Raw genomic sequence first — 22,197 nt, 5'->3', positions numbered from 1 at the left:
GTTTGAACTGAAAACTGGAAAGAGGGGAGGAATAAAGGCATCAATTCAGAGAAGACAATGAGGGAAAGAATCACAGCAGCCTTCTGTGGTTTGCAGAAGAACCTTCTACACTTCTTCTATCCAACGACAATTCCAGAGCATGCAAGTCATAGAGAATAGGCCTACAGCTGCATCCCAGCTGTGTATCCAGACTGTATGACCAGAAACAGATGTAAGAAACTAATCATTGCCCTGTGGATCATTTAATTTTACTGGAGTCTGTCCCTGCTTACTTTGGGACATAGAGATTTGCTTTAAACTGTGTATCCATCTGAGTTCTTCTTCATGCTTCTTCCCTGTATTTCCATTTTCTTCTATTCTATTCTATTCTATTCTGTTCTGTTCTGTATTTCCATGTTTCTGCTCTTTTCTTTCGTTTAGTTGCTGGCTGGTTTTTCTTTTACCTCTTTTCAGAAAATATCTGGACTTGTGGACTGGAGACACTGCATAATACTTCAAGAACCTGCTGTCCTTCCCCTCTCCCTTCCCACTTCTGTCTGTTAACCCATAGCTCTCTGTATAACTGGGGGGCAAAGTTCATAGATAATGATAGCTGTGGCTCCATGTCAATGACATAGCAAATCCCTTCTTGATTTTAGTCTGAACTTAAAAGACATAGACAGTATCTGCACTGCAGACGTAATCCAGTTTGACACAACATTAACTGCCTTGTCTCAACATTATGGAATCCTGGGAATTGTAGTTTGTTATGACATGGATCACTATAATTCCCAGAATTCCATAGTGTTGAGCTATGGCAGTTAATGTGGTATCAAACTGGATCATTTCTGCAATGTGGATGCAGCCACAGGCACTAAGATACTGAGACATACCCTGAAATATGTTTCATACCTTGGATAGCTCCTTTCATCATCCTATATCTAGTTTTTAAAAATTCATCATCCCCATTATGTGGAAGACAGGTGCTGATGCTGCTGATATGGAAAGAGTGAGTTATACTTGAAGGCGGTCAGATAATTTCTTTTTAACTCAGAGAAGCTCACATTGTTTGACAGCATTTTCCTGTAAACTGGTCCTGGAACCATTACATGCTTCTTTTTGTATGGCCCGAAAGACAGGCAAAAAGCACTGCTTTAAGGCCAATTCAGGGGTGTGGCATGCAGATGACGCACACCCCTGGACTGGCTGAAAGCATCAGAGAGGCCGACTAACAAGTGGGAAAAACCACTCCTTGCTGGTGGCCTGTTCCAGACCACCGCAGCAGCAGCCAGCCTCAGGATGGAGAAGGGAATGGAATAGGGATGGAGCAACCTCTGGTTGCTTCAAGCTGCTGGTCTGTTTGACCCCTTAATCACCTAAAGCTTTAGAAACCTTTTCTTATCCTGTTCTGAGAAAAAAAACTCACCACTGTACCTGATTTTTCACATTTATGTACATGCAGGCTATTTGGGAAAAAATCAGGCGTGTGTGCTAAATCAGCTACTGCCCATACGCTGATACCTTCAGGTTTTCACTCTCATCCTTTCATCAAGGAAGGATGCACTTCAGCAGAGAATACTTTTAACCATAAAGTTTATGTCCAGAGTTCAGTATCATACTTAAGGATGCGTAACCTGGAGTTATGCAACCGTAATTGATCTGTATTCATGAGCTCTAGGTAGTCACAACTGGGGCATGAATGTCACAATTATAACTCTCCCCCCACAAATTACTGGACATCAGCATACTGAGAGGAAGAGGTCTGTTCTGCTGGTGATTGTGATGCAAAGAGGATGGTGTTTCTACTACTGTCCTGACAGCAAGGAGGGCGGCAACAATCAGAAGCAAGACCCTTTTCAAACTTCTGTGTCACAGTCTTTCTAGTTGGTGTTTGTGTGGACATATCATCCATCTATGCTTTAAGTGTCAGCAGAACAGATCTCCTTCTCCCAGTGTAGCTGATGCCTAGTAAAGTAGGCTTGTGGGCTTGGGCTTGGAGACACTACTTAGCTATGCATACATTCCTAAGAAGCCCATGTAGATCCTGGCCTATAATATTATCCCAATTATCTAGAATGTACTAACTTCAGACCAAGAATATATACAAACTGCTTTGCTCACCAAATAAAGAACAGTATAGTAGTTTTCTGTATCATCTAATGTATTTTTTCCATCCTGCTTACCTGTTAGGGTGTTGCCTCCTTTGTATGGCAAATTGGCCACAGCATCCAATAAGCTTTGCTTGGTTCTGTGTGAATTGAGCTGCCATTCTGTTCTAGGATCTCCACTATACTGTGCAAGACCTGGGGTAGGTAGGTTTAGAATATGACTTAGTTACAAAATGTTTTGAAACAACAATGCTCAAATTACCCCTGTATCTCCAAGGCTTACCAATCTGGACTTTGTCAGGACCAATATCAAATACTTCAACAATGCGTGCGATGAAACTTCGGATTGTTTTAAAATTTGGACGACCAATACTCCATGAGCCATCCACAAGCAACACAATATCTGCTTCAGCTCTAGTCTTACATTCCAGGCCTGTCACAGCAATCAGATTAAAAATGGTTTGGTTACAGTAAATGAACAGCTTTTTCCCTTTCCTGTCCTTTACTACAATATATTTACTATGCTGGCATTAACTAACTGATGTTCTTCTATATACAGTACACTGAAATTTAAATGTCATTATGAGTGTCTCATACTCCATTCAATAATATGAAAGATTTTCCAAGGTTATACATATTACTAACTTAGAAAAAGTGTGTGTGTGTGTGTGTTTGTGCATGCGTGTGTGCAAGTGCATGTTTTGTTGACTGACAAGATCAGTCAGCATTTTTTTTATTGTGGCCTGGGCCAAGTGCCACCCTACAACTGCACTCTGCCCTCAAAGGCTATGTGTGGGTCACATACCGCCATATCTGCCTACACATCCCTTTTTCAGGTAAAGAAAGGGATGAGCTTGCTCTTCTGGAAGGACTGATTAACATTTTTAAAAAGCCAACTTTTCAAGTGGATATCTGGCCATTTCTGTCTTTTGTTAACATTGCCGTTGTTTTGCCTTGGGGGGGCAGTTCCTGTAGCCCCCAGAGAGTCGTAGTGAGTGAAAATTATGCCCTGGGTCCACAGGGGTTGCCCAGCCCTCGTTTAATGGCTTTACTTAGCTTGGGCCTAAATATAGTAAGAATCATCTACACAAGGAATATCATAAACAAGTAACTTCAATTAGGTAGCTAATGACTCTTCCATTACTGTATATCTTCCATAGTTAAAACTGTTAGATAGCTAGGATACTAAGGCATTTTTTAAAAAAAAAATCTGATGCTGATTGTTCAAAATCAATACAAATGCTTAATACATGGAGGGAAATGACATCATTAAATTTATATTGGAATATAGTCAATTAATGCAGATGGTGCAGAAGTTTGCACATTTAAATGTTTAAGAGAAAGAGCATGACATAAATAAGATACAGAAACACACATAAACACACAAAAGAATTGGAAGTGACAAAAACAAACATTTATACTGAGTTTTAAATGCTTCAGAAAGAAAGTGAAAAATCTCAGGATCCCTCCACTTATGGCACAGAAATAAAGGATCATTTCATTTTCCACAGGCTGGAAATCATAGTGCATTTAGATAAAGCAGAAAGACTGTTAAAATGATCCTTTCAACAACCAGTTGAATTGAGGGGGGGGGAGTCTTCTTCCTCCTTTTTCCTCTGGAGATCACATTACCGGCTGCAAAACTTTCTGGCTTCATGCCATCATAGCTTCTGGTCTTTACATGGAAGAAATCCCATTGAATAAAATCAGGCACACTCATCAGAGTTGAAATAAAGAGTTCATCTATGTTCCACAGAACTGAGCCAATACTGTAGATTCATGAATAGAACTAGTCCAGGTACCTGAGAATTTAAAAGCATGATGCTCTTCTGCATAGAAAATACAATGCTGGTCTTTAATAAACACAGTTATCAGTCATGAAATATGGTTTCTATTAAAATTCATGCACTGGTTGGAAGCTAAGACCCTCATGCATAAGAGGGAAGTATTTCCCTATGCACCAGGAGAGGAATACACCAAGTCCCCTTCCCCACCTGGACTTCTCTCCACAGGCTGCAGGCTTCAGATCTAAGCACTGGCTTCTAGGTGATGGGAGAGAACCAACCATAGGATGCAAGGCCAGAAAAGCCCTGAAACACATGTAGAAAATGCATGTAGTTCTTTGGACCCTAAACTTGATATAGACCATTTTGCATATGCAACAATCAGTGTCACTAGCTGTAATAGTCTCCCACTTGAGAATCTTGGCAGATTAACTTTATGTTTTTAAATTGAGTACACTGGAGTGTACATAGTTTTACTACCATAGCTTTTCCATGTTTTTTTAAATAAAAGTTAGTTAGGTTACGAGACATAAGTCTGTAGAATAAATGGTATTTGCAGTAGCATAACCAAAAAAGAAAAGAGCCATGTGGAAACTTTGACAGACTAATTTTAGCATAATCTTTTGTGGATTATAATCCACCTCCTGGCATGCACTATAATCTTCCAATATAATACAAACATGAAACATGATACAGCCAAAATTAACCACTTTTACACCGAAATCCTATATGAGAAACTCTCAGTGCAGCTTTTCTGAATACAAATGCACAAGGATGTACTGTTAAAGCAAATTTATTTCAGTAACATTGTTAAAAATGTGAAAGAGAAATCTTTCACATAAAGTGGGCAAGAGAAAGAAGAAGCAATGTTTTAAATAACTATCAAATAGTAACAGGTCTTTGTGGATAGGAGAAGCTTCTTAACTTTATAACAACTCCTGAAAGTAAATAACAGTATACATTAAGGATATTGAAGCAGTTCATTCTTCAGGTTTGGGACAACAATTATGTATTTCTAAAATGGGTAGTCAAGAAATAAACTTTAAGTGTTTTTCTCTCTCATTAAAACCATATTTACCTCTAGATAAAATTGGCACCACAGTAGAATCCGAAAGTGTGGTCATTTCTTCTCCAATCAATGGTGCACTCTCACCTCCTTCAAACATTCCAAAAACATTGACTTTATAGGAAGTACCTGCCCTGCATGAATAAAGAGCATATATAAATCGAACTGGACTAGCCACCTATGCAGATTCCTTCACTTAAATTTTTATCTCACAATTCTGCCCAGCTGCTCACAGTTCTCTGACCACACAACATCTTATCCACACAACAATAAGGGCAGTACAGAATCTGAGCGTGTGGATGGCTGTATCATCCCACCACTGCAAGATGAGACACTCCACAATCATACTCAACCACAGGCTGCCATGGGGTAGGATGGTTGTGCTGAGAGAGAACGATTGGCCCAAGCTCACCCACTGAACTATGTACTAAGCACAGAACCTGAGATTCCTTGTTGCTAGTCCAAAAACTAGCAGCTACAGTACATTGGTTCTTTCTTACATGGAATTTTAAGATGGAGTAAGTCTGCAATTACTGGGTGACCAGGATTGGAATCCCAGCTCAACCAAGTAAAACCTCTGGGTGGCTTTGGGCAAGTCACACTCTCTCAGCCTCAGAGGATAGCAATAGCAAACCCCCTCTGAAGAAACCTGACAAGAAAACCCTATGATAGGGTCACCTTAGGGCCACCATAAGTTGAAAATGACTTGAAGGCACATGACAGCAGCAACAACATTATATTTCAACTGTCTTACCTAATATACACATGACCCAGGCAGCCACATCATTAATGAAGGGCCAAGCAGAAGGTTTATTAAGTAGTCTTTCTTGCTCCCATATACAATTCTTTATTTAACTTATTTCAATTATTTCTATCCAGCCTTTGGTACCTATGGTGGCTAAGTAACATAATACATTTAAAACAATTTTTTAAAAATAGATTTATATAGAGATTTCAATCAGACAAGTGCTTACATTTGGCTGGATAACATCCAAAGAAAGAAATAATGAAATGGAAGAAAGCTAGGATCAGCAATACCTGAGCTCCTCTAACACAACTGTATTGTCATATGGCCCAACAACTAATTCTCCAAAGCGTCTGTCTTCTCCAGTTGGATGGAAAGTTACTTTGTAACCCTTCACTTGCCCAGGGGCTGGTTCCCAGGTTACACGAAAGCTTGACATCGTAGAATCAGATGTCTTCAGATTTCTGGGAGGTTTAAATGGGGAAGCTGCAACAGTCAAGCAACACACAATTAAATGTTTGCTTTATTGAATAGCAAGCCCTGATTTGGAGTTTATTTTTTTATTGTCTCATAAGACAAATACCAGATATAATGGATTTTTTTTTTAAAAAAATACTCATTTCCTGTTCCCCAACATCATTCAGACTTGGTAGCCCCTGCAGCTGCATTTGGCATCTTAAAGAAACTACTGGAGACCATTCACAAATATCCCATCTACTAGCTTCTGCTCGGTAGTTGAGATAGATAATTATTACCAGTGTGGATGCATCTCAAAGTATTGTAAATAAATCTTTTTACAAAGGTAAGAAAACCATCCTTGTTCAGTGCAAAACTGTGGAAATAAAACTCATCTAACATTTAAGTTTATCGCACCGGGTTCTCGGCCCGGCCCAGCAGGAAACGGAAATGAGTGGGGGACGGATTTTACCGCACACACCCGTCCCTCACTCGTTCCGTTCCCCCTCTCTTCCCTGCCCCTTCCGTTCCAGAGGGGACGCTTTTTGAGAACTGTTCAGAACAGTTCTCAAAAATTTCCCCCTCTGGAACGGATTAAGAACGGAAGAGAGGGGGAACGGAACGAATGAGGGACGGATGCGTGTGGTAAAATCCGTCCCCCAATCGTTCCGCACTCATCCCTACTCCTTCCGTTCCGTTCTCAGAACGCGTGGAAGGAACGCAGTGCGATAAAGTTCATTGTTTTGTATTTATGAAATACAGTCACAGGGGACCACTTTCCTCACCATACACATATTATACATTTAATTAGCATGGAAAACAAGGACATATACAATACCACCTGAATGGTCACTGTTCTTATATATTCATATCTCTCTCTCTCTCTCTCTCTCTCTCTCAGTCTCTTTCTCTATCTTCCCCTCCCCCAGTGGAACTTGAGAGTAACACTTTGTACATTTGACAAAAGTAGAGATAATTTTTAAAAAGCCTGCTCAACTCTTAAATGTCACAAAATTTGTTGTTCCCACTTTTGAAAATCTATTGTTTTGTCCTCACTTTTCCAAAACACATTCACTGATCACAGCTATAGTAAGACAATAAGAAGCAGAGAAGCAATCTCTAAAGCAGGACTAAGAACATTTGGTTCTCCAGATGTCTTAGTCTAGAACTCCTACAATCTTACAATCTGCCCTCCCAAATGGTGCTGATGGGAGTTGTCTGGACTGCGAAATATTCCCAGCCCTTGCTTTTAAGCACCAAGACTCAAGCCCCTTAGACCACCTTAAGTCTTGTCAACACCAGTTCTGCACAGTTATCAGCAAGCAGTGCAGCCAATGCAGATGAAAGAGCACTAGGATAACAATGCTACTGGTCTGGCATGCTGCATTTTCTCTTCTAAGCCAACTCTTGTTTCTGGTTTAAATGCTATCCCATGTGCAGTTTGTTGCATTTAGCTAAAAAGACAGCAGTCTAATCTCAAAGAACAAAAGCCAAGGATTTGAGTTGGGATTGAAACAAAAACATTTTATTTCCTTTTAAATTCCAAAAGCAGAAAGTGTTTTCAGGGTGCCAAGGCTGAACAAGAATGGGAACTCATTTCACAGATTTCTGATAACAGTGCATTGTTGTAACACCCTATGAAACTATTGTTCCCGTAACATGATCCCTTATATCAGTGTATCTGTATTTTGTGCCCATTCATAACATCAGCCACTATTTAAGTAGGAGCTTTTCCTGAAAATCAAACAACACACAATGGACCTTCACGGGAAAGATAAACTATGTCACCTTTGATATCCTGGATATCATAGTCAACCTCCAATCAAATAAATTGGCCTACTGCCTTTTAAATAAAATAAGCAAATCACTTGAAAATATTTATTTTGTTTTGTTGAAATATTTTTTAAATCTAAGTATGAGAGTTGAAGTCAGTCACTGTGGAAGCTGTACTTTTGAAGCAAAATTAAAAACTTTCCCCTTAACTACAGATGTACTCTAAAGGCTATTTTCAGGGGCAGCTGTTCAAAATAACTCTGCTCTTTATTTATCATTTGCATATTATATCTGACTGAGTCCTTTAGTGGACTAACCATATTAGTCTGTAGCTCAAAAAAAAAAAAAAGGTAAAAGACTCTAGCATAGTGGTTTCAGGTATTTTAGACTTCAGTTCCCAGAAGCCCCAGACAACTTGGCCATAGCCAGAAATTCTGGGAGCTGAAGTACAAAAAACTGGAGGACTAAAGTTTGGGAACCACTGCTCTATTTGAAATATTTGTTGCTGGGTTCAAGATTCAGCACCACTAAAACCCACATTAAATCCTGTACAGTAAATCCATTACCCTAATTTCTAATTGCCACATAAGCAGCACATTCCCATGCTTCTGGCTATGTGAGTTAATATTAAATTAAATGCACAGGATGTTATCTTTTCAAAGCTGCCTCAGAATTTGTAATTAGAGGATCCCACATCATTTCCATCTTTTTCTCGTGCTAACTGTGCTAATTGAAGACAACAAGGATTATCACAGTTCTTGTGTCGTTTGCAGGTGACATGATGGCACAATAGCTAACAAAGCCCACTCTCTCATAATCAAGGTGGGAGAAATTTTAAGCTAAATATTTAAGCTAAATAATATATTTAAATCCTTTTAAAATAAAACATGTATTGATAACATAATAGCTACTGACTCTGGAAGCTTAGCTAACTCTCAGACATGTTGAAGACCTATTTTTTTATTTTAAAAATCTGCCATCAACCATTTGGGGGAAACAATTGGTACCTGTTGTTCCTTCGCCTTGTCTGTGTTTTCCTTCACCAGTTTTGTACATTGGGATGACAGAGATGTCGTATGTGGTCAGAGGTTGGAGGCGTTTCAATACTGTTGTGGTAGATGTAGGTGGCACTTTGGTGACCATTTGTCTTCCTCCTCTGCGAGGTCGGTAAACTACACGATAGCTGATAACTCTTCCAGGTGCAGGTTGCCAAGAAACTCTCATTGTGGTCTCTTTCTCATCATCCACCCTCACAGCCCTTGAGCTTGGTGAGACTTTTCAGCACAAAATAAAGGAGGAAACAAACGTATTTTTGAAATGGAATTGATCGTATAAAATATTCCTCAAAATAAGACTGTAAAGAAAATGATCTGACAGCTAAAATGGTGCAATTTTTCTTCAGGCATTTTGCATGCATCTGTATACACAACTTTCTTCCCTCTGAGAGAGTGGTTTTAAAACAATCATTGGAATTTTGATGAGAAACTAAGCATCAGTTACTGGGAACTCTCACATTTCTTCCAAAGTTTGAGTTTACTGAGGTCAAATCCTCCTCACTGACTGAATGATGGTAAATAACCCTTTTAAAGCAACACTGTCCAATATTTGAGGCATGTCCCCCAGTATTTTTTTAATTCCTTCAATGTTTTACTTTGTTCTAGTAAGGAAAGGCTTTCACAACTTCTCATGATCACAGAGTCTTGACTCATATTAATGATACAACAGCTTTCTCTGAACACATTAAACATTTTCAAGCTCACACAGAGAATATTCTTTCTCCAGATCTTTGAAAACTCTGCTTTTGTCCCACAAAGAATGTTCCTTTCTGATTCCTGAGGTTCATTCAAAACAATGAAAGATGTCCTAACAGGCTACCCTAGTACTGTACTAATTTGACCAGTCAGATTCTGCTGCTGAACCATCCAACAGCAAAGCCATGCAGCAAAACTGGCAAGACATTATCTTCCTTTGACCTACTTCTTAAAATATTGTTTGCAATTTTCATATTGTTTGCAATGAAAAAGTTTTTTCATTGACCTGAAATGAGAATAGTGAGGGAAAGGATATTCAGAAATATTCAGAAAATGGTTGGAAAATGTGTTTCTCAATTTTGGAAAGCTCTGATGAGAAGAATCCTGGACTAATGAGAACCTTTACAATTTGGAACTTATTCAGTACAAAATTCACATATGCATTTTTTGCACAGAAAACAGCATTTTCTGTACATGGTATTGTATGTTCCATGTGTTAAACAGAATTTTCTACACCAAAAAATAATATTTCAGTACTGAAATATAAGTAGGAAGGGAATGCACACTCTGTCTACTTCTCATATACCTATTCAGCCTTCTCTCACACTTGAATACAAACGGCTACTTGCCCAAGTATGGGCAGCTTTAAAGCCAGTGTCGTTTAGTGATTTGAGTGCTGAACTAGGCCTCCGGGAGACCAGGGTTCATGGAAACCCACTGGGCAAGTCACACTCTCTCAGCCTCAGAGGAAGATTAGAGCAAACCCATTATGAACAAATTTGCCAAGAAAACCCTATTAAAGGTTCCCCTTAGGATCGCCATAAAGCTGAAAATAATTTGAAAGCACTCAACAATGAGCAACTTAACTTTTACAGAGTAAGAATGAGCTAGGTGTTGTTACAAAAGAGTTCATTCCCTCCAATAGTTTAGAAGAATTCAGTGAGTGGGCACCTATAGAAATTGTTGGTACAAACATCTGTATTATCCTGATCATTTCACTTACAGACAGCTGAACCCAATAGATGGCACCCATTATTATATTTTTAAAAAGAATCAACAATGACATAATCAAAGCAGTCATTCAGATAGTAATAGTAAGTTTGTTATGAATAATTATTTCTCAGATATCTATCAGCACGAAAATGCTTAACTGTGATGGCATCACATCTCCAAATTTTCCAGGATGAACCACAATTTAAATTATTTGCTTATTGTTTTATTTTGTTAACTGCCTTGAATTGCCTGAAGGAAAGAGTACAAATGATTTTAAACAGCAATAAAAAGTCACATTTCAGCTTATCTGCAATTATTGTTAGCAATAATTCAATATTTTCTCTACCTTCAGTTGTAGCTTCTCCCTCTAAAGGAGCTCCTTCTCCACTTCTGTAAGAAGCCAAGACTGAAATCTTATACTTGGTCTCAGGCCGAAGGTTTTCCAGTACAGTATCTATTATATTTCCAGGAACTGTTTTCTCTCCAGACTCATCATCATAAAGTGATTTCCATACAATTCTGTAATGATCAACCGATCCTGGAGCTGCTGTCCATGACACTCCAATTGTGGTATCAGTTATATCTCTAGTAACCAAGTCACGAGGAGAACCACGTTCTGCAAAACAAGGAAGAAAAAAGTTATTGTAGCTTAAGAGGCAGCCAATAAACACCAAAATAAAACAAAAATAAAAATAAATTGTTACCTTTTTTAAAAAAAGTCCCATGTTTATGAAATGTATTCCTCCTTTGAGATGCTTAGAGCTACATGCCTCATATCAAACAAGTACTTTTTCATGCATTAAATGTACATAGAGAATATAGCTCAACCCTATATTATACCAAAGTTTAGTTTAGGACATTTCCTCGTTTTGAAAAGGTTTTGCTTGAAACACAGAACTGTAAAATCTGGTGACTGTCACAGACACTAATACCAGCAGTACGCGACAGCTCTGAAATATCATGACAGTATTGTCTCTGGACAGTATTGTAGGTTCTCCTATCAGTTTACATGGAAATCACTTTGATAGGTGTTATGGCCTAGACCTTAAACCATTTTTAAAAATTTTATAGCCTGTATGTGGGTTTATTAAGGTTGGAACTGATCAAATTCATTCATTATAGCCATAGCCACTCAAAATCTGGTTCTCAATAGGGACAAACATCTGAAGGGGATTTGTTGTGATGGCTATTTCTATGAAAGCTTTGACATGTTCAAAAACTAGTGGTAATGTTGCAGGTCATCATGTCTTTTAAACCACTGAGAATTGTGATTGTGAAATTGAGAATTAGAAATATTTAAAAATATATAGCTAAAACAAAATTAGAATTACATCAAGATGCACCAGTCTTCAGAATGTGATCCTGAAATTGCTTGTGTAATCCAGTCATCCTGGAGTTCCCTTAAAAAGGAAATAATATCGTTTCTCTAGTATAAACAATCCAAAGCCTGCAGATACTCCTATTTAAACTAGTAAGATGTTTTGCACAAGTATTTCTGAACCAAAATATATCATCATTGCATTTGACATTAGAATATACATTGGGCCCTTCATATCTACTCCAGGACCCACCCATCCTTGTGGATGCCTAAATCCATGGATGCTAAAATCCCATTAAATACAATGACAAAGCAAAATGGTGCTTCTTATATAAAACACCAAACTCAAGTTTTCTTTTAGGAATTTATATTTAGTTTGCATATTTTCAAGCCACGGATGACTGAATCTGGGGATAGAGAATCTGTGGATACAAAGGGCCAACTGTATTTTTTCATATACAATCTCTCTCTCTCTCTCTCTCTCTCTCTCTCTCTGGCCTATTCACATGAAACATTATAAAAACATATGATTGTACAAATAGTGATGAAAAATTATAATAAGCTTAATAGGTTTATAATAAAGATTAATTATTGCCAGTATTGTTCTCATTGTCTTAATGAAGCTGAAAGTGCAAGAGTTTGCCTGATATACACCATGAAAATGTCACTGAATGAGGCAGCCCAGTTTGAGTTAAATGAAAGTTTAGACCTGAAACTGAAAGTTTAGACCTGAAACTGAACCTATATATATATATATATATATATATACACACACAATTATTTGGTAAAACTGCTCCTTTTAAAATATGGCATCTTCATTCAACTAAAAAAATATGAATACAATCCAAATGGGGAAAAATATGGAAAATTTTTCTTGATAGAAAGTGCAGATGTCTCACAATAAAAGGCTTCTCTTTCCATATTTTAATATAATATAAACACAGAGACCACTTTACATTGGCTACTTTACCTCGAACCTCTGCCACATTATGACCTCAGTATTAAACTATCTGCAGATATAGTACATTTTCAACAATTATTTCTGGAAGACTACAGCTAACAATATGTGCTGGAAACATTGCAAAAATAATTATATGTTAAAAACAACAATCACCTAATCTAGGCTATATACTGCAAGATTGCAGATGAAAGTAATTTATTTGCAATAAAGTATAATTCATGTCAATTATATTTCAAAAACTGAATTGGTGGAACCATTGAGGTTGTGAGGTATTAAATGTACTATATTTCTGTTGCATAAAATAGTACTTTGGATTTCCAAGTAACACACAAAATCTAAGTGGAAAGTTCTGGCCTCACACAGCTGAGAACTGCTGACAAGACAACTTTCCTACTAAGGAGAATGAACTTCCATATATACTGCTCCACAAGGCAGATAATCCATTTTGTGCATAATATGCTGACTAGCAAACAGATTTTATGTTTTCCCTGTTTCCCTGACTACTGTGTAAATATGGTGAGAGACAAAGGCATTGGCTATAGTGTGCAAGAATTATGTATACATTATTTGCATACAAATTTGTATTCATTAGCATTATTTTTCTTTATAAGCCTTTTTAGAAATAGGCCAAAAATAGCATATTCCTTAGAAAGAAGGCAAAATGTTTCCAACCTTGCCATTCATAAATCAAGGAAATGTGAGATACACCATGGGACTGAGTCAAGAGTACACTATAAATTTAACCAGAATAAGGTGTTTCAGCTTACAAAAGGATGACAACCCCTCAAGGGCATATTATACTGATTTTAAAGCAGATCCAGCTTCTCTGTTAGTTTGCCATAAGTGCAGATAATCAAATGTACTGTATGTCCGCTTTAAATGCTCCTGCCTTCAGAGGAAAAGTTGGCAAGGGTGATGAACAGGGTCTTTTTTAGTAATACAACTGAGAATGTTCCACTTATGACAGTTTGCCAAGGATTTTATCACACAGGCTTTTAAACTGCCATAAAAGTTTGATCATATCATCTTTGGCAATATCTATTGCATGACACCATCTCCCTGTCACTGCTGCCTTGTCTGGAAGCAAAATTAGCCCACAACTCACCACTGATGGGGAAAATCCATCAATAACCTCCCAATCAGATTAGTTCATAGGTGGGGTAAATCATCCTATGGCAGTTCCAGGATTGTGTGGTCATGTGGTGTCAGTGTCTTCTCCTCTTCTCTGTTCCCCCTTCCCTTCACTATTTCAAAACAGCTGGGAAAGTTTTTTATACTTGTTTATTTCTTTAAAAAATACAAAGAACTAGAATAAATCCAGAATTGCACTAAGAAAAACAAAACACACACAAGTGAAATGTGGGGTTAAGGATGAGGACGGAAGAGACCACAAGAGGCCAGCAACAGCCCAGTCATGCTAATGAAGACACACAGGGTAGGGAATACTCCCAAACTGGAATGTTTGCACTTCCCTTTATTAACATGATTGTGGCAAGAATGGGGGTGGTGTAATAAAGTCCCAAGATCTCTCATTCATGGATTTTTGGCAAGATGGCAAAGATCTTTCTCATTTCAGATGGCTTGTTTCCCATGCACAACACACTGCATTTATCTACTGTATATACTGTATACTCGATGATAAATCGACCTCATGTATTAGGCAAGCACATGTATTAGTCAAAGGTAGGTTTGGGTGCAAAAATTATGAATTTTTATATGACCCATGGATAAGTTGAGGCTAAGACCTAGGAACATGCAACAAAGGATCTAAAGAATTTATTTGTTTGTTTGTTTGTTTGTTTGTGGAGTATTTATACCCTGCTCTTCAGCCACAAAGGCTCTCATAGTAGCTTAATTTAAAAAAAAAAATTAGACAGTTCCCTGCCCTCAAGTTACAATCTAAAAAGACATGACACAAAAGGAGATGGGAATGGTGGTGGGGAAGGGATCAAGTTCATTGGTTCTTCTCTCCCTCTGGGGCCATGGCAAATGGGCTAGAGGGAGGGCTCTTCATCTTACTTACAAAATACCAATAAGCGTAACTGTGCTCACACTCAAGGCTGACTGGATGGCGGAGTGGTTATATGTCCTGTCGGTGCTTTCAGGAAACACTCTTGCCTTTCACCAGGGGATGAGTTATTTTTAAAGAAGAGTTAAATTACAGAGTCAAACTGACCCATGGATAAGTCAACTAAGAATTTTGGGTCAATTTTTTTGACTAAAATTTCTGAACAATTACATGAGTATATACAGTACTTTGATGGATCCATGAGATGGGTTGACTTTTATAATGTTTTTACAGATATTATTGTTATTAATTTTGTTGTTTATGTCCTTTTTTGATTACATATTGCATCAAGAGCCTATTTTGGCCGGACCATCAGCAAATACATTTGATAGATAAATAAATAATATACCTGACTGGTGTCAGCTACACTGCATGTAATTCCTCTTTCAGCAATGTAGCCAAAATGGCAGAACACTCTATTACTGTTGAGAGAAGATGTCAAACTACTCCAGGAGTAACTGAGGCTCCATCAGTCATGTACTGGAAACCATTCCTGTTCTATCCCTGCCAGAATATAATGTGCTCTAAGATATGGAAACCATTTGAGGTACTTTATTAAAATGCCAAACTTTTTGCAGAGGTGAATGTTTCCAAAATTCTATATCCATGTCTACTGTTTCCATCATACTGAGCCACAGATAATAATTTCATTTAAATATTTTTCCTTTACGTCTTTGGCTCTTAACTTCTCATTACTTAAAGAATCATCGTTGTTACTAAAGCACAAAGACGTGTCCAAATTTAGCTCCTAATGTTCAATACAGCTAAATGACTTCTGTGATTTTCCTCATGCTTACCAGGAGAAGCTCTATAAACTCAACATCTTAATCAGCTAATGAACAAAGATGGTTTAATGGATGATTTCTGAAGTACGGTACTATGAAGTATAGGTTGAGTACCCCTTATCCATAATGCTTGGGACTAAAAATGTTTTGGATTTTGTATTTTGTTTTCAAATTCTGAAATATTTGCATATACATAATGAAATATCTTGGAGATGGGACCCAAATCCAAACCATGAAATTCATTTATTATTCACATACCCCTTATACACATAACTTGAAAATAATTTTATAGTCAGTATTTTTAATAATTTTGTGCATGAAGCAAAGTTTGTGTATACTAAACCATCTGAAAGCAAAGGTGTCTTAGCCACCCATGTGGACAATTTTGGATTTTGGAATTCCAGATAAGGGTTACCCAATCTGTAACTCCAAGCAAACCAAAACAAACTCCACTCTTAAAATAATTAGCCTACGATCTGGAATAAATGATGCATGTTGTGCCAACCCACAATTTTCTATAGGAAAATAGCTAAATCAAACCTTTTGCCATTGTAAGTGCCATAATAGCTACTGACTAATTAAATAAAATGCTAAGTATTTTGAATTAAATAACATTCACAATAAACTAAAGTTTTGAATAGAAATACAATGACAGGTCTTGGCAATTTCCGTGCATCAATCTCATTATATCTTCCGAAGACCTAGAGGGTTGTAAGATGTTGAGGAGGATGTTGTTCTCTCCTCTGTAATACATATACCGTATATACTCGACTATAAGTCAACCTCATGTATAAGTTGAGGGCAGGTTTGGGGGCCAAACTAATGGATTTTACCATGACCTGTGGGTAAGCTGAGGGTAAAACCTGCAGGCCCCTTCAGTGTGTGTGTGTGTGTGTGTGTGCGAACATGGCAAAAGAGAATCTAATTGAGGCTTTTTGCTTCATTGTTCAGTTTTCATTTAGATCACTCCTCAGACAGCAAGTGGGAGAGGGACTTTGTTTGTTTAAAAGCAATTAATCACTCAGGACTCTTTCTGCTTGGCTCAAGAGAAAAAGAAACTATCTTCCCACGCATGGGGAAATCTGAAAGACCTGCTATCACATTACCATACTGACCCATAAATAAGTTGACCTGAGATTATGGGTTAATTTTTGGGCACAATTTTTTAGACTTATAGATGAGTATATATTGTATATGGATATAAAGGGCAGAGACTACTCCTGTAACTTAACTACTTTGCAGGAGTGGGGAAGGAAGGGGAATTATGTTTCTTGTTGCAAAAAAACAAAAAAAAAACCCAACCCAAAGTCTTGTGGGATCTTAAAAACGGATAGGCTTTATTTGGCATACAATTTCATGGGCAGTATCTCAAGAAGCTGCCATCCACAGAATATTATGTAAAATAAAATGAGTAGGTCTTTAAGTGGCTACAAAACTCTTGGCATGCTATTTTGCTGAATTCTGTTAGATTCCTTCAGCACCATTTTGCTGGTGAAAATTACTTGTAAATGTTCCCTTAAGTTCCATTGAAATTGGACACAATTCCTTAACCATGTTAAGAATGCAATCACAAGATCTGTTCTTCCCTCTGAGACTGGAACATACTGGGTATTATTCTGATATGCATCCATCTCAGCTGTGCCTTTGACCTCACCTACCCAGCCAATGCAGTTTGGAAATAATAATAATAATAATAATAATAATAATAATAATTGATCTATTTGAATCCCGCCCAATCACAATGAATCCGGGCAGGTAACAACAATAAAAAATACATTTCAAACTGGCTTCAGGTCAGGATATGGAGTTGAGACTGCCCTGGTTGCCTTGGTCGATGATCTCCGTCTGTGCATCGACAGGGGAAGTGTGGCCCTGTTGGTGCTCTTGGACCTCTCAGTGGCTTTCGATACCATAGACCATGGTATCCTTCTGGAACGCCTGAGGAAACTAGGAATTGGAGGCATTGCTTTGCAGTGGTTCCAGTCCTATCTCTTGGGCAGGTTCCAGATGGTGTTGCTTGCTGACAGTTGTGTCAGGGGTTAAAGTCAGCACACTGGGAAATGTTTAGATGTGTGTGTGTGTGACCATGAGCATCTAGCACTGAGAAGGACAAGGCTGATCAAGCACAGCTGATACTCATAGCCTCAAGGACACTCTGGTGCCTGCATGCACTAAGCCTGGATGATGAAACATCTAGCTGGATTGCACAAGGGGGGCACTTTAGAATGTAACACAGGAAGTCACTGGGTTTTTGGAGACTGCATGGTCTGAAGGCTATATAAACTCAGGAGCTTCCAGTGATTGCTTTGTGGGTTGTTAGTAGGAGTTGGTATTCGTTTGTGATCTGTATTATAGCACTGTAAATAAAGCACTTCGGGAGACTTGGCTTGTCTGGTCGTTTATCAGCTGAAGCCTGGCATTGGTTGCTGAGAGTCCCTGGAGGTTCATGCATTTCTTCAGTTCCTGGAAGACATCCAGCTGCTGTTATCTCAACTGAGGACTGAGAATCATGTTTCTGAATTTGCCAGTTTATTCTGCCGTATGCCAGCATTGGCTACAGGGCTCAGATGAGTTGCTGACAAGTTGTTCAGCCAAGAGGGAGCTCAATTCAGGCGTCCCTCAAAGCGCGATACCGTCACCAATGCTATTCAACATTTACATGAAGCAGCTACATGAGATCATCCGGAGACATGGGGCGGGGTATTATCAGTACGCTGATAACACCCAAATCTATTTCTCTATGTCTCGGACTGTTTCAGTGACCAAGGAGAGCATCTCTCCTCTGAATGACTGCCTGAGGTCGATAATGGATTGGATGAGGGAAAATAGACTTAAGTTGAACCCAACAAAACAGAGGTACTCGTGATAGGTAACCCCAACCCGGGTATGGAGATAAGTTCGCCAGCCCTAGATGGGGTCACACTTCCCCTGAAGGACTGTGTCCGCAGCTTAGCAGTGCTCCTGGATTTGTTGCTTCATCTGCCCTCTCAGACTGACGCGACAGCGAGGAGCACCTATTATCAGCTTCGGCTGATATGCCAGTTGCGGCCCTATCTGGAGCAGTGGGACCAAGAAATGGTTGTACATGCCCTGGTAACCTTTCGTCTTGGTTTCTGTAATGCGCTCTGCGTGGAGCTACCCTTGTGCCATGTCCAGAAGCTTCAATACAAAACATGGCAGCCAGACTGGTCACTGGAAAATCTAGGTTTGACTGAATTACACCTATTCTTAAGTCATTATACTGGCTGCCTATTAGCTTCTGGTCACAGTACAAGGTGTTGGTTATTACCTACAAAGCCCTACATGGTCTGGATCCAGTCTACTTGAAGGAATGCCTCCTCCCATATAATCCTTCCCATATACTGCATCCCTCCGGGAAAAAAATTTTTACATCCAAAAAAGACCAGATTGGTGGGGACCTCCTGGAGGTCTTTTTCTGCTATGGTTCCTAAAGCTTGGAATGACCAGCCGGAAGAGATTTGTCCATTATCCTCATTGGAGGCTTTTTAAAAAGCAACAAAAACCTTTCTCTTCCAGCAGGCCTTCCCTGAGTGATAACCACCCTGAACCAATTCTATCCATCCTTCCTACTATATCTCCTCATCATTCATGTATTGTAGAATAATCTTGTAGTGTAGTATTGTTATATATTTATATATATTTATATAAAAAACAGCTGAGGGTAACAATGGGACTATAGAAGTGGACAAAGCCTGCAATAATAGCAACTTGTCCCATGATCTATAATTCTTGCCTTTGTTACATTTGCTGCTTACATTTCTGCTTTCTTCAGCTGCCTGACGCAATGAATTAGAAGCAGCAAAATAATAATGTTCTAATGATAGGGACGCATGTGCAACCACAGCACTGATTTTCCATGCCAAGAAAATTACAAAATTACCAGGTTTATAGCACAATCCTAAACATAGGAATAGCAATAGCAAGTACATTTCTATACTGCTTTTCAGTGCACTTAAGCACTCCCTAAGCGGTTTACAAAGCTAATTGCCCCCAATAATCTGGGTACTCGTTTTAGCAACCAAAGGAAGGATGCAAGCCTGAGTCGAGCTTGAGCCCTTCGCTGGTACTGAACTAACAACTTTATGGTTTGTGAGTGAGTGGCTGCAGTACAGGCATTTAACCACTGCGCCACCCAACATTTGATGAGATTTAGTCCTAGGCAGGTATATATAGGATTGCAGTATTACTTGGAGATCCATAAAAAGACATACAACAGTAGTAAACAAATCTTTAACTAATTTGAGCAAATGAAGCGCTGCTATGAGGTGAAAACTGCTCCCTTACTATACAATCATCCAAAAGTTATGTAATATGCCATTCTGTTCTAAAAGCATTAATAAGAAGCCAGTTACAGTTTTCTTGTGGAGTAGATCATTTCCTCTATGTTGATATGTTTTTTCCTAGAAATATGGCATTCTCACAGAATGGACAAGTGACATGATTGTTTGATAATTGGCAAGCGTTTTTTGAAAATGCCAGTATGAAAAAACTTAGAATCTATCATTTTAAATAATGCATGAGACAGCATTACATCTGCCAAGAGGACACAAAGTCTCTTTGTATGGCACAAGCACTTTGCAACTTGAAACATGCCCCTTAAGTTCCTATGTTATGGTAAAAACTCCATTGTAAAGAAATGTCACTTGCACTGATACTGACTAAATCTGTAGGAGGTTCTATATCTCTAAAACATTTTTCATTTAACTATGGGAACAGAAGAGGAAGTGGAGAGAGAGGGGGGATGAACTATGTGATACACTTCTGACAATAGTGAGAAAAGCATATTATTAAAAGTAAAAGTACATCTTAGTTATATTTTTCATTGTTGCTGAGTGCCTTCAAGTCATTTCTGACTTATGACAACCCTAAGGTTAATCTATCACAAGGCTTTTTGGGCAAGATTTGTTCAGAGTGGGGTTGCTGTTACCTTCCTCTGAGGCTGACACAGCATGATTTGCACAAGGTCACCCCCAGTGAGTTTTTGTAGCCGAACAAGGATTCAAACCCTGGCCCAATACTATAACCACTACACCATGCTGGCTATCTTTAGTTTTATTTAGTTACATTTTGTACTAGAGATAAATATCTCAGCTGAGAAAGAAAGATGGTGGGGGAATAAACAGTATTGTCAAACCTAGAGCTTCACAATGCTATTTTGGACTACAAAGCCCAACATCCCCAACTAGAAATGCCATGCTGGCTGGGGTCATCTGTGAGTTATAGTCCAGAATTATAGTTCAAAGTTCTGCAAAAGTTGTAATGTATGGGAACCTGACAATTTAGAGAGGTCTTGGCTACAATTACTAAGCACAGCAACAGCAACAGAAAGTACTGGTGGAAGGAATTAATAAGATGATTCATATTTAGGGCAGGGAATGTAGAAGATCATATATTGGGTAAAGGCCAACAGGAGGGGGTCCCATGAGGTAGCCATATGTTCTTGGCCGGAAGTCATGGCCAGCAGAAAAAATATAGGTCAGTCACTGCACTGTCAGAGACCAGTCAGTTGGAGCTGCAGCCAAAAGGGTCAGCCAAAGTAGATTAGCACACTGCCCTTTTCCATCCATCCCTCCTGACCTACGCACAGGTTGAAACTTTTTATCACATGCCTCCATGGCCAGGTCAGAGGCATCCCGTACCTGATCCAGACTTCTCCGGCACTTTTTTTAAAAACAAGATTTTCCGACCTGGTCACAGAGGTGTGCGATAAAATCTACACTTAAAAGGTTTCAGCCCACACCTAGGTTGGGAGGAAAGGATGGAAAAGGGCAGTACAATAATCTAAAGCAGAAGGGTGAATGATGTAAGAGGAGCAGGAAAGAGAAGATGTGAAGCTGAAGAGATATGGAAGGAGCTTAAGAACAAAGTCTGGAAAGGGATGGGATGGAACCCCAACAAAACAGTAGTCTCTTAATAATTGTGCTTAAGGAAGCAGAGAAACTTCTGCAAACAAGCACCTGAGACTTTAAAGCCATTCTTTAGGGTGGTGGGTTCTCACCCAAATGAAAGCTTCCCTTCAGAAAGAAGTGCTAACTGAAGCTGATCATCCATCAGGCCAAGAGAAAAGCAGAGCAAGCACTGAATATCAGAAAAAGGAAATTAACCCTTTTCTGTGAGTGTTCACCAAGGTAAAAAGAGAGTGTGATCATTTCTATATTCCTCAGTAATAAGGCAAAGAATCTAGAGATCTTTCTCAGATGTAGACTGATTTCACACTTTACATTATACATGTTATGTATAGCTAATCAAGATGCCTACACTATTTATATATTAGGATGATTCTTCTTCCTTAAGCATATACCTAGCTCTAATCCTGTCTCTCACACTAACAAAAGTAACATTTAGAACAAATCATCTGCTAGAATACTGATTCCTATCAGGTTGCATTT

At 38.7% G+C, this 22,197-nt stretch overlaps 1 protein-coding gene across 7 annotated transcripts in view; it reads right to left on the bottom strand.

Annotated features, from left to right (window-relative positions):
* The window catches only part of COL12A1 (collagen type XII alpha 1 chain), a 149,696-nt gene that overhangs the window by 80,836 nt on the left and 46,663 nt on the right, over positions 1-22,197 (bottom strand). For 6 of the 7 annotated variants that reach the window (XM_042463100.1, XM_042463111.1, XM_042463119.1 and 3 more), the window contains exons 14-19: positions 11,002-11,271; positions 8,919-9,185; positions 5,976-6,168; positions 4,950-5,071; positions 2,371-2,520; positions 2,163-2,282 (exon numbers count right to left, since the gene is read on the bottom strand). In XM_042463100.1, the coding sequence (XP_042319034.1) occupies positions 2,163-2,282; positions 2,371-2,520; positions 4,950-5,071; positions 5,976-6,168; positions 8,919-9,185; positions 11,002-11,271 (1,122 nt within the window). The remainder of the gene's footprint in view (positions 1-2,162; positions 2,283-2,370; positions 2,521-4,949; positions 5,072-5,975; positions 6,169-8,918; positions 9,186-11,001; positions 11,272-22,197) is intronic. The other variant, XM_042463148.1, reaches the window with a different exon arrangement.

This window comes from Sceloporus undulatus, chromosome 1 (genome assembly GCF_019175285.1).
Source record: "Sceloporus undulatus isolate JIND9_A2432 ecotype Alabama chromosome 1, SceUnd_v1.1, whole genome shotgun sequence".
NCBI classification, from domain to species: domain Eukaryota; kingdom Metazoa; phylum Chordata; class Lepidosauria; order Squamata; family Phrynosomatidae; genus Sceloporus; species Sceloporus undulatus.
The sequence above is the reverse complement of the archived record's forward strand: the minus strand, read 5'-3'. Positions and strand labels throughout refer to the sequence as shown.